The 13984-nt window shown below is 44.1% G+C and overlaps 1 protein-coding gene across 1 annotated transcript in view; it reads left to right on the top strand.

Annotated features, from left to right (window-relative positions):
* LOC126262799 (receptor-type tyrosine-protein phosphatase kappa) overlaps positions 1 to 13984 on the top strand; it is a 709382-nt gene that overhangs the window by 669858 nt on the left and 25540 nt on the right. The window contains exon 14 of the mRNA XM_049959624.1: positions 6468 to 6603. Coding sequence (XP_049815581.1) covers positions 6468 to 6603 — 136 coding nt within the window. The remainder of the gene's footprint in view (positions 1 to 6467; positions 6604 to 13984) is intronic.

Consider the following 13984-nt stretch of genomic DNA (forward strand, 5'->3'; position numbering starts at 1 on the left):
AAAGCATTTAAGTATGCAATACAAAAGGATATAAAAACGTAAGTAAGTGAGGACTGAGCCTAAGACCCATTTGTTTTATCATCAGAATTTCCCATTTGTTTTATCATCAACATTTAAGAGAATGTCATAGGTGATGCAGAAACATGGAATAGACTGCATACCAGCGTTCATAAGAACAATGTTCATATAGTGAGTATTATGTAGTTCAAAGACACTTGTAAAATTTGTGTATCTTTTAAAAATGACTCAGTACGTAGCCTACCTGAATTACAAGCCTTCACAGCATTCCATTCACCATTATACATATGAGGAATCAGTCCAGGGCATTCCACATCCCATAAACTATACTCAAAAGTCCCTCCTGATGTTTCATTGCCCACAGTTGGCAATGGAACATCAGGAGGAAGAATTTCTTCTGTTCGACCATAGCCTCTTAGCCCAGAAGTTTTAGCTAATGAAGACACTAGCAATGAAAGCCTACATGTTATGATAATAAAGAAGGGCCATGGGTTAATGGAACATATCTGAAATGCTTTCATTTAACAGGTGACATCATTCTTTTTGCCTCTAGTGCAGATAAACTTTAAACAGTGAATGAAAAGAATTAATAGAATAAGATTGGCCAGAAAATCAATTATAATAAAACTAGACCGAATAGGGTATTCCAAATGAAGCTTCTATGTGGATGAAACAAGAAGTTTACGATTAGTATACAAGGTGTACCATCAGGAATGGTCAGTATTCATTCAAAGAAAAAAGTCTTAGTCACACAGGCTCTAAAATGCATACCGTAAGAGTTATGAACACCTATTTACCTCTGATACTGTGAAACACTCTCTTCTACTGCTCATAGATCTTAAGGTTTGCATGTTAGAGCTCAAGTTTACTAGACAGTTTTTTCTTGTTTTTGTCTATATTACCTCCTCCCAAAATATGGGAAGCAAAGAGCTTGTGGTAGAAGACATTTGTTTCACAAATACTGAAAGTGAAGTAGTACTCACATCTCTTAATGTGTGGATTTTAGAACCTATGTTTATGGGACTTTTTTTGCTTCAAATAATGACTCCTGCCATATACCTGAATGTTGACCATTCCTCCAGGGACTTTACCAATTCTAACTTAGCATAATAAAACCTTCCAAAAACTGTGGCAGGTTAGCAGGAAATGGAAAACTGCCAGGAACTGACAGCAGTAAAAGAAATTATTACGATTTTACTGAAAATGAAATGGAAGCAAGTAGGAGATTAGCCAGGTGAATGGATACTAGGTGAGCCAAGGAAAGGCTTTTCTGGATTTCAAAAAACAAGAAAAGATCAAACAGGTAGATAATATTAGGAAACATGGAGGTGCAGTGGGGATGTCTAAGCTTAAGACCATACTGCATGAAGAAGACAGAAGAAGCACATGAATAGTTGCGCTACCGACGAAGATAATGTTTGACCATATTGTTCACTTAATAGTGTAAACTTAGTGTTATAACCTTTAATCACTAATCAATTGCGTGGATATACAAACGTAGAAACAATAGCGGGTTACATGCTACCAACTCTGAATCTGTCATTAGACTGCTGTGCTGTGACATGCGGCCGGCGCCGTTCATGGCTAGGTGGCGCTCCCGCGCTCAGCCGAGTTGCGGAACGCCTCTATCGCCGTTTTTGTGTACTGACGTAGCGGCACTGTTAAATGTCGTGGCACTGTCACAACACTTTTCCCCCCTTGAAAAAAAATAAAACACTGACTTCCTTGGAGACACGGACAGGGCGGAGACATCCATTGCCTCGTGGGAGGCCCCGAGAAGATCCCGCGGAGAAACACAAGAGTATGGTCGAAACACAAGAGTATGGTCGAAAATGTCCAGGACGGAAGCTCGTGCGTGGAACATGCCTTCTGGACGAGATGATGGGTGAAAACTCCGGAGCAGCATCCATAGGTGTCGTGGACCTGGGGGTGTGCTCCAGCGAGATGGGTCCCGGATAAGGCGGCGTTGCGCCTGGGGCCGGTTCCGGCGTACTCGGAAACGGTAGCGACGTCGGCTGCAACAACACGCACGGGAGATCAGCAGCAGCAACAGGACTGGCTTCTTGGGCTGGTGGAGGCGAAGGAAGGTGCGGTGGCACCGGCGTGGCCACCACTCGTGGGCGCATCTGGTCATAATGGCGAACAATCATGCCGTCGTCCGTATGTATTTCACAAAGCCGGCGGCTGCGAAGAGCCTTGACCACCCCTGGAATCCATTTAGGGCGAGATCCATACCCTCGGGCCCCACACGTCGGCGCCCACCGAGTATTTTCCCACACTAGGGGACACAGTACAAGGCCTGACAGGGTGAAGCAGGTGCAGTAGAGTGCACGGTTGGCGGCCCTGCAAGAGTTCAGTAGGGCTGCGATCACCCAGAGGTGTGAAGCGATAAGAACTCAGGAAATGCAACAGAGCGTCATCTGTGGAAAAACCACTAAGGAATTTTGTCATCTGGCTTTTGAAAGTGCGGACAAGGCGCTTGACCTCCCCATTCGATTGCGGAAGGAAGGGCGGTGCTGTAACATGATGAATCCCGTGTCCAGTACAAAAATCACGGAAGGCCTGCGAAGAGAACTGAGGGCCATTGTCCGTGACGATCGTGGATGGAAGACCTTCTAGCGCAAAGATTTTGGACAAAGCCAGCGTCGTCACCGCAGTGGTGGGCGACGGACATCAAACAACAAACGTAGATTTTTAGAAGGCATCAATCAACAGTAGCCAATAAGTGCCGAGGAAGGGGCCGGTAAAGTCAGCGTGCACCCGTTCCCATGGCTGCAACGGATCAGGCCACGGAGAGGGCATTGTACGGGGTGCAGCCAGTTGTTGAGCACACTGACCACATGCAGCGACCTTGTGGGCGATGTTCGGATCAACACCGGGCCAATAAACGTGCCTGCAGGCCAGGGACTTAGTCCGAGAAATCCCCCTATGGCCTTCATGCAACAGTTTGAGAACATCTTCGCGAAGAGAGGCTGGCACCACGACCCGTGGAGATGCGCCATCCGTGGCCAGAAGAACAACACCCTCACGAACAGACAGACGAAGACGCAAGGCATGGTAGTTGCGAAGGGGATCCGATGCCCGGCCCTTGGTCCTGTCCGGCCAACCCCGTTGAACAAAACCGATCACCTGACGCAGGACTGGGTCCCGCGCAGTAGCCGACGTGACCTGCGAACCTGTAAGTGGAAAACCCTCGACAGCACGACGTTCTCCCTCATCAATGTGGAAACAGAGTAGTTCATCTCGATCGAAAACCGGGTCGGGGCCCATCGGCAAACGCGACAACGCGTCAGCGTTGGCGTGCTGGGCCGTGGGGGCGATAGTGAATCTCATAGTGGAAACGAGACAAGTATAAGGCTCAACGTTGCAGGCAGTGAGCTGCCTTATCTGGAAGCGACGCTGATGGGCTGAACAGAGACACCAGCGGCTTGTGGTCTGTGATGAGGTGAAACTTAGAACCATACAAGAAAATGCTGAACTTTTTTAGAGCATAAATGATAGCGAGCGCCTCCTTTTCAATTTGAGAGTAACGCCGTTGTGCATCGTTGAGGGTCTTGGAAGCATAGGCGATGGGTCGTTCTGACTCATCCTCATACCAATGGGCGAGAACAGCCCCTAGGCCATACTGTGACGCGTCAGTCGACCGAACCAAGTGCTGACCCGGACGGAATGTGGCAAGACAAGGCGCCGACTGCAAATGAGCCTTCAGGCAGACAAAAGCCTGCTCACACTCGTCGGACCAACAGAAAGGAACGTTTTTGCGTAACAGCTGATGCAGAGGATGAGCTACCGCCGCCGCGGATGGAATGAATTTGTGATAATAAGCAATCTTGCCTAGAAACACCTGAAGTTCTTTGACCGTAGACGGCCGGGGTAGAGCGGTAATGGCCGCAACGTGCTGACGTAGAGGACGTATACCCTCACGGGACAAGTGGAAACCAAGATACACAATGGAGGGTTGGAAGAACTGTGACTTGGCCAAATTGCACTTCAACCCAGCCGAACGCAGAACCTGAAACAGTGAACACAAATTGCAAAGGTGCTCCTCAGTGGAGGCCCCCGTGACAACAATGTCATCCAGATAGTTGATGCAGCCGGGAACGGAAGCCGTGAGCTGTTCCAAAAACCCCTGAAAAATGGCCGGCACACTAGCAATGCCAAATGGTAACCGCTGGTACTGATACAACCCACAAGGAGTGTTGATGACGAGAAATTCCTTGGAAGACGCATCCAACGGCAACTGGTGGTACACCTCTGATAAGTCAAGTTTGGAAAAGAACTGGCCCCCAGCGAGCTTGGTAAATAACTCCTCAGGACGGGAAAGAGGATAAGTGTCAATGAGGCTCTGAGCGTTGACAGTGGCTTTAAAATCACCACACAATCGCAGACTCCCGTTTGGTTTAGAAACCACCACGATTGGCAATGCCCATTCGCTGGGGGTAACAGGAAGGAGAATCCCTGAAGCTGTTAACCTATCTATCTCAGCCTTGACAGGTGCACGCAATGCCACCGGAATAGGGCGTGCCCGGAAAAACTTAGGGCGAGCTGTAGATTTAAGAGTAATGTGGGCTTCAAAATCCTTGGCACGACCCAGACCAGCAGAGAACACGGACGAGAATTCAGAACACAACCCATCCAGCTGTTGATACGGAATATCCTCAGATATGAGGTGCACATCATCATCAATGGAGAACCCGAACAACTGGAAAGCATCATACCCAAACAGGTTTTCAGTGCCCGCATGATCCACCACATAAAACATGAGGGGCCTAACAACAGACTTGTAGGCAGTGGAAGCATCAAACTGGCCAACAATAGGAATTTTCTGCTTATTATAAGTCCTCAGATTTCGCGTAATGGGAAACAAGGGAGGGGAGCCCAACTCCAAATACATGCGAGAATTAATGAGAGTTACTGCAGAGCCAGTGTCCACTTGCATGCGGATGTCTTTATCCAGAACACGAACAGTGACAAACAACTTATTTGTTTGAGAAAGCACACAGTTAACATCCATGTCCGATGCCTCGTCCTCGTTGACAGGAACTTTAGGGGACTGACACACAGAAGCAATGTGGCCTTTTTTTCTACATGAATTACACGTGGCCCAACGTTTATGACACGCGGCCCTGTCATGCTGTATGAAACAACGTGGACAAGAAGGAAGTGCAGAACGAACCTGCTTCTGTGGTTGCTGTTTTCGCTGCGAGCGTGGCGGCCCAATGCGACGTTGTACACGCGAGTGAACCGCCGCCACATCGTCATTCTCCTGGGAAACAGGCAAATTGTCCGTGTCGAAAGTTGTCTGTATAGTGCCTACATCACACCACGCGTCTATTTGCGCACCAGTAGCGTGAGACACTTCAAAAGATTGAGTGATGCTTAGAACTTCTGACGACGACGGGTTTGGCAGTTGTAAGGCACGTTGCCGAACTTCTTTATCAGGAGCAAGCCGTAGAATAGCATCCCTAACCATTGAATCAGCATAAGACTCATGATGAGTGTCCGTAACAAACTGACATTTCTGACTCAGACCGTGTAGTTCCGCCGTCCAAGCCCGGTAAGATTGATGGGGCTGTTTACAACACCGGTAGAACGCCACGCTGGCGGCAACAACGTGGGTGTTTTTTTGATAATAGGTAGACAATAAGTCACACATTTCTTGGAAGGACAGAGAGGCAGGTTCCCGCAGAGGGGCTAACTGAGATAGCAGCTGATAGATCCGTGGGGAAATCCAAGATAGAAATAACGACTTACACATAGGAGCGTCGACAACGCCGAAAGCCAAGAAGTGTTGCTGCAAACGCTTCTCATAATCCTCCCAGTCTTCAGCGGCCTCATCGTAAGGAGGGAATGGAGTCGGAGAAGAGGAAGACAGACGATGAGTAAGCGATGTCGACAACGCCTGAATAGCAGCCGTCAGCTGTGTTTGTTGTTCAATGAGCGCTTGCATAAGCTGTTCCACGTCTGCCCCGACACGAACACACAATTCCACAATGCAGGAAAAAAAATATCCGACCTCGGCGCCAAAAAGTGTTATAACCTTTAATCACTAATCAATTGCGTGGATATACAAACGTAGAAACAATAGCGGGTTACATGCTACCAACTCCGAATCTGTCATTAGACTGCCATGCCGTGACATGCAGCCAGCACCGTTCATAGCTAGGTGGCGCTCCCACACTCAGCCGAGTTGCGGAGCGCCTCTATCGCCGTTTTCGCGTACTGGTGTAGCGGCACTGTTAAATGTCATGGCACTGTCACAACAATTAGTTCTACTGTTCTTAGCACTGTTTTAATTTGTATGTTAATATTTCACAGTTGTTGATTGCATTGGAACAAAGTCTGCAAAAATGTACCTTATAGTGTGCTAGAGATTATCTCTGTAGTGCTCTTAAATCTGAATAAAATTATATGTCGTACTACATACTTGCTTTGTTTTTCTCCAACAGGGATGGACGAAGCAGATGTGGTGTTTATTGTGCAGCAAATGCTTGTATAGAACAGGTTATACAGCATGGAGAAGTAGACATTTTCCAGGCTGTCAAGACTGTTCGTAGGCATCGTCCTCAACTAGTAGAAAATATGGTAAGGACATAACAATGTATGGTCTGTTGAAACACTTTAAGACTTTGTGAACCATAATTGATTGACAGCATTTGATTTAAGCTTACTGGTTTGACTTCGGTATTAAAACTTGTAACCTGTCACCTACAGTATCACCCAAAAGAATTTTGTAGTTAAACTAGTAGTTTGATATGTATGTTTATCTATACACAAAATCCAAACAAACTGGTTGTCAGACAGAAGATTGCTTGACCTTGCCATAAACACTGTTTTCAAGGGGTTTGTAAGTATTTTGTAAAATGGGAAGAGTGCAACAAACCTAATTACATGAAGCAGGTCTAATTCTAATACTTTTATTTACTTTCAGCTATACCTAAAAGTAAACAATATCCAGTAGATTTCAGACAAGGTGTCTTAGGAGCACTGAGTCAAGGCCAAACTCAGTCCTTTATCACAAAGGCGTTTGGCATCTCACAAGCTTGTGAGTGTCTGTGCCTGGCTTCTGAAAAAAATGGTGATGATAGAGAACAATGCACAAAGTAAACTGTAAAATCAGAAACACCTTCAGCAGCCCTTTGATGAACAGAGAGATCACATTGTTGAAAAAGAGGTCTACGCATCCCAGTTTCTGAATGCTGGCTCCTATTCAGACCACTACACATAAGGTTGGATTCTTCCTACACGTCAGTCAGGGGACCTGAAGATGGCATAGTGAAACACTGAAACTGGTCACATAAATAAGTTGCATTTGAAATATAGATGGCTGAAAGCCAAGAAGAAGATAGTGTCATCTCATACCTGACCCCAAAAAACCAGCCCAGGCAATATATGATAATCTGCAGGTAAAACACAGGGTGAAGGTCCATATTTCAGCAGCTAAACATCACATAGCAGCTATAGATCCGAATGGCAGGAAAAACTTCTCAAAAACTTATGATAGTGCAAAAAATAAGAAGGTCACACTGTAGATTGCTAAGAAGTGCACATTGTGAACCACTGAAGACTGGTCAAAAATTTTATGGAGTGATGAAAGCAAGTTTAATCTCTTCTCCCCAGATGGGATCCAGCAGGTTCGATAGCCAACAAACTAATGACAGAAAGTGCCAAATACCCACCATGGAGCATGGAGGAGGAAGTTCCATAGTGTAGGTCTGTTTCTTACAAAACATCGAAATTTGTGGGGTAAGGGATAGTCCAAAGTATGAGGAAACATTAACAGACCACATGATATGTCACAGAAGTTAAAACATCCTAATAATTGGCAGTTCTGGCTTGAAAGCAATCCAAAGCATACTCCTGGCCATGTGAAGACAGTTCTGAAGCAGCACTCCTGAAAGAAAGGATATTGCGGAGACATGGCTTAGCCACAGCTTGAGGGATGTTTCCAGAATGAGATTTCCACTCGGCAGTGGAGTGTGTGCTAATATGAAACTCCCTGGCGGATTAAAACTGTGTGCCTGACCGAGACTCGAACTCGGGACCTTTGCCTTTCGCGGGCAAGTGCTCTACCAACTGAGCTACCCAAGCACGACTCACGCCCCATCCTCACAGCCTTACTTCTGCCAGTACCTCGTCTCCTACCTTCCAAACTTAACAGAAGTACTCCTGCGAGTTGTGCTTGGGTAGCTCAGTTGGTAGAGCACTTGCCCGCGAAAGGCAAAGGTCCCGAGTTCGAGTCTCGGTCCGGCACTCAGTTTTAATCTGCCAGGAAGTTTCATATCAGCGCACGCTCCGCTGCAGAGTGAAAATCTCATTCCAGTTCTGAAGCAGCACAAACTGAAAGTATTCGAATGGCAAAGCCAAAGTCCAAGCTTAAACCCCATAGAACAGTTAGGAGTGAACTGGATAGACTTGTTCACCAACAGTACTGCACCAACAAGGAGACTTTCTGCAGAGACTGTGTTAGCAGTGGAAGAAGATTCCTGAGGCATGATTGGCCAAACTCGTGGACTCTGTGCCATTCAGGTGTGCTGCAGCAATGCATACAAAGGGCTGTGCAACCAAGTATTGAGCGAAGGATATCATGGGTCAAGAGTTCATTACTGTTTTACTTCTGTTTGGTTTTAACAAAATATGTGTGAGCCTATGTAATTTGTTCATTGTGTTTTATTATTAATGCAAAGATTAGAATTGTATAAGAAGGGTAAGAAAATTAAATACACATTACAAAGATTTAGTAAATAAGATCTTACAATTAAATTTTCTTCTAAAGAATTCGTTTTCTGAATTTATTATCTGCACAAAATTGAATTATCAACTAAACTGTTCTTTCAGTCATGATCTGAGGCCATTCATGACAATCTTAAATGCATTGAGAATATCATGCATAAAGTTAGGTAGAATAGCTCTGCATGCCATCTCAGTATCAAGCAATGACACAGTGGTGTGGCACGAGCTTTTTTCGTCATTGTGTAATCACATTTAAACCTAGAATTATTGTCACTATAAAAATCAAACTTTTATCCACCATTCAGGGTCACTTGCTATGTGATTTTATATATTTTTCTTGGAAATGCCAGTTAAATGGCTATCAACAATATTATGAATCGGTTGCCCATATATTTATTAACACCCTGTACAATGTTCCAGTGACTGGAAAAGTAAAAACACAACTGGAGCGAAGCGATACCCCGTGAATCCAGAGGAATGGACATGTCCATGTCCTGGAGGGGGAAGGCACAGAATTTTATGTCCATAATTGTACTGCATGGAAGCTAAAGGTATATAATAAAATTCTGATGATGACTGAGTGAGTGAGAATAAGCATTTTTCACTATCCATAATAATAAAAATATTTTAGTTACGTTACCCAAGAAAATTGACTTATCTGAAGTCGTAGACAAAGAATAATTTACTTATAGGTCTCACCCTTCATTGAGATCATAAGGATGGTTGACAAAGCTCAGAGCATGCCACTGGTGGTGGTGGTTGAATATTGTTGGAGTAATAAGCTGAAATGGTCATTTATTAATCAATGGAAAGTCCAAGTTTGAATATCAACAATATTATGAAGAGGATAGATTGCTACTTGCTATAAAGCTGACACACTGAGTTGCAGACAGGGATGCCAAAAAGTATGTTACATATAAGCTTTTGGCAAAAGCTTTCTTTAGAAAAGAAAAACACTCGTACATTGGCACAAGCAAGCACTCCTCATATACCCAAGATTGCTATCTCCAGCCACATTGGCCAGAATGCAACAAAAACTTGTTGAATGGTAGCATCAGTCTAGAGATGGCATGGGGAAGGGAGAAAGGGATAGCAGAGTATGGATTAGGGAAGAAGAATTGACACTTTTGAATGTTGGGCTCCATAAGGTTCCCTTTCTGTGCAGCGACCGTGGAATATAAAATTATAAAGAATGTAGCAACCAGTCGCATAAACATAATTTATTTGTCTTGTTGCAAATCGATTTCGACTGATATCAGTCGTAATCGGTGCATTTTTCTAACCAATACATGCCATAAGTAGAAGTACTGTCCTTGACTTCTTGACAGAAATCTGCCAAGGACAGTACTTCTACTTATGGCATGTATTGGTTAGAAAAATGCACCGATGATGACTGATATCAGTCGAAATCGATTTGCAACAAGATAAATAAATTATGTTTCCACGACTGGTAGTTACATTCTTTATAATTTTAAGAAATGAAACACTTTAGCAGAGATTGCAGGGAGTAGAGTTGGCAAACTGAGGCTGCCAGGTGCAGAGTTGGGTGACTGTGGGGGAAGTTGTTTGGTTGGTTTGTGGTGTAAAGGGACCAAACTGTAGGGGCATCAGTACTTTGTGGTGGAGGGAGAGGCAAGGAAAAATGGAAATGGAAAGGAGAGGAGTAGAAAAAGGGAAAAGACTGACAGGTGCATTAGCTGAGAGCATCAGACAATTAAGATAAGGGGAGGCAAATAGTGAAGAGGTAACAGGATAGAGGGTGCAGAAACAGTTGTGTAGAGTGTGTGGGGCAGAAGGTAGAGGAGCTGACTGTAAAATGAGGCTGGGATTATTGCAGGAATAAAAAATGTATTTTAAGGGTAACTCCTATCTGCATGTCTCTGGCAAGCTGATGGTGGAGGTGAGGATGCAGATGGCTTGGGTTTTGAAGCAGACTTTGAAATCGAGCACATTGTGTCATAGTATTGCCCACTTTGCTCTTGAGCATTCTTCCTGGCGGACAGCTTGTTGGTAGTCATACCAATATAGAAAACTGAGAAATGATTACAGCAGAGCTGGTATATGACATGGCTGCTTACACAGGTGACGTGACCTCTGATGGGGTAAGATAAGTCTGTCAAGGGACTAGAATATGAAGTGCTGGGTGGGTGGATTGGACAGGTCTTGCACTGGGTTTCCACAAGGATATGATCACTGTGGCAAGGGGATGGGATTGGAAGTGGCATAGGGATGGGTTAGGATGTTTTGAAGACTGGATGGGCAATGGAACTCCACTTTAAAGAGGGGTGGGGAAGATCTTGGGTAGAATACACCTAATTTGAGGCAGTGATGGCAGATAATAATTAATCATGCCTGTAAATTAGGGAAATCCTACCCAAGATCCTTCCCGCCCTTCCTGAAGTTATCGCCCACCCAGCCTATACAATATCCTAGCTTATCCCTATGCCACTCCCAGTCCCAACTCCTTACCACAGGGATCATATTCCTGTGGAAGACCAAAGTACAAGACCTGCCAATCCATCCAATCAGCACTTCCTATTTCAGTACTGTCACAAGCTTCTCTTACCCCATCAGAGACCATACCAGCTGTGAAAATAGACATGTCATAAACCAGCTCTGCTGCAATCATTGCTCAGCCTTTTATATTGGTATGTATACCAACCAGCTGTCTGCCAGGAAGAAGGGCCTAGGACATAACATGCTTGATTTCAAAGGCTTCTTCACAATCCAAGCCATCTGCATCCTCCTTTCCACCATCAGCTTTCCTGAGCTGTGCAGATGGGAGTTACCCTTAAAATACATTTTTCAATCCTGAAATTGCCCCCTCCTCAACCTACCATCCCAACACCTTCCACCCAACTGTTTCTGCCCCCTCTGTCCTCTCTCTTCCTCCTGATTCACATCCCCGCACCCTCATTATAGATTGTTCTCTGCCAGCGCACCCACCGGTCTTTTCTGCTTCTCTAATCTTGTTCTCCCACACCTCTTTTTCACCTCCCCTCCCCCAATCTTTCTCCCACAGCTTCCTGACATTGTACCTTGTGGCCTTGTTCTGCCATCTCTAGTCCCTGCACACTGTGCCAGGCTGCACTGATTCCTCTTCTCCCACCTGTACCCTGCTATCCTTTCCCCTCTCCACTTCAGATTATCTCTCCCATTTGATGCATTTCAAGTTGCTTTCAGGTGAGAGCAGCCAAAGGTAGCAGTCATGTGCTTTTTCTTGCCTGTGTGTGTGTGTGTGTGTGTGTGTGTGTGTGTGTGTGTGTGTGTGTGTGTGTGTGTGTTCTTTTGAAGAAGGTTTTGGCTGACAGCTTAGTTTGTAATAGTCATTTCTTTGTGCTTCTCTGCAACTCAGTGAGTCACCTGTACAACGAGTGATGGTCGACCCTTTTCATAATTGTTGATATTCCAACCTAGACTTTCAGTTGTTTGATTAAACAACTATGTCAGCCTATAACTCCAATAAGGTTCGACCACCATCAGTGACACACTCTGTGCTTCGTCAACCCTCAGTTTTGTGCCTCCCTCACTTCTGGTCACTGGAAGTTTATACAAGGGGTTAACGAATATATGGGAAACTCCTGGAAATGGGCAGAGGACTTGAAAGGAAGCAAAAATGTTCATATGTATATACAGTCAATGTTGTTGCATTTTCTCACATACTTTTTTTGTTACATGTTTGCTTGATATGTGTGTTCTTGTTTTCAGATTTCCATCTTGGTTCTACAGATATTTTTGTTTCTTGATGCATAAATGATCTCTAACACAAGCACCTAAGTGCCACTTCATAGAATGTCTTACTCACTCACATATTCCAAGCATCTGCTACAATCCTTTCTGAACACGCTGGTGAAGAATGGCAATATTCGTAATAGGTCTTTAGTGCAGTGTGTCCTTTAAATCCCCTCCAAAATAAAACTCCTGTGATTGAGATTAGATGAGGGATCATGCCAAGATGTTGCTGTCTCAGGAATTATCCATTTATTAGGGACATGCTGATTTAAAATTGCGCTGGTATGTGGAGCAAACTGAGATGGTGCCATATTGTGAACCACTCATTCTGTAGTGCAACATCTCCCTGCAAAACATTTATTGTTCCATTAAAAATTCACTGTGCGATGCTCCAGTCAGTGTTCCTTGGGAAAAAAAAGAAGGGTCAATTACTCTGTCTCCAATTATGCCATCTGATACATTAATGCTAAACTATTGTTGATGTCTTGTTTCCAAACTCCAAAAGGATTCTCATCCATCCATACTTGGGTGTAACATTGCACACCTCATACATGTCACTCAGCTTTGTGTGTGTGTGTGTGTGTGTGTGTCAGCTTTATCTTCCAACTAATTTTCGATTAACATTCTTCAAATTAATTGCTGTTGTGGACCTTCTATGCAGTATGATTAAACCATGCTGTGTGACCTCTCCTTGACAGTTGGGGATGGGTGCTGAAAGAGAACTCCAATGTATTTAAGCAACTGAAATGATGTAATCAGATTTGTGATAACTCCTCTGCATTATAACAGCAAAATTTCCACTGTACTCTTATTTTTACAATGGCAGATGATGCAGATTGCTCATGAGTTGCATCTCACAGCAGATTGTAATGTGAATATACATGTTTTGACATTCGATAGCAAAATGACAAAATGACAGATCTCAAGTATGATCTTCAACTGTTTAGTCATTTACATTCTTACCAGTGTCCCCTTCCTGTGTGACTTGCAAGGTACCACCAAGCTACAATGCCAAAGTATAAGCAAGCCTACCAAGCAGGTGGAGATGTGCAATCACTATCATGCCTTTTCAATGTCCTTAGCTGGAGGCATTCGCACCCCATCTGCATCTAAACATAGCATGTTAAGCAAAAGTGTGCACAATGAGTTTCCTCGCCCTTAAAAACTACCTAAGCTACATTTTTCAGTTCCCACAAACATCTTTGGTCAATCTAAGAGGATGGAAGTGTAACTTATTATTCCATAGAATCCCATGTTACACTGCAGATCCCCTCACTGAGAATGACAGATGTCATGTAATCCAGTTTAGTTAACTAACATCCCATAACATAAAAAAATGTACTCTTTCAATAACAGTAGTTTTTTTTCTTCATTTCATTTAACATTATTTCCAGTCCTTAAAGCCCATTTAGAGAGCATCCAATCTTATTTTTGAAAATAAATCTTCATACATAATTCAGCTTGTTTGGACAAAGAATAGAATTACACGTAATGTACTTTG

This window comes from Schistocerca nitens, chromosome 6 (genome assembly GCF_023898315.1).
Source record: "Schistocerca nitens isolate TAMUIC-IGC-003100 chromosome 6, iqSchNite1.1, whole genome shotgun sequence".
In the NCBI taxonomy this organism is placed as follows: domain Eukaryota; kingdom Metazoa; phylum Arthropoda; class Insecta; order Orthoptera; family Acrididae; genus Schistocerca; species Schistocerca nitens.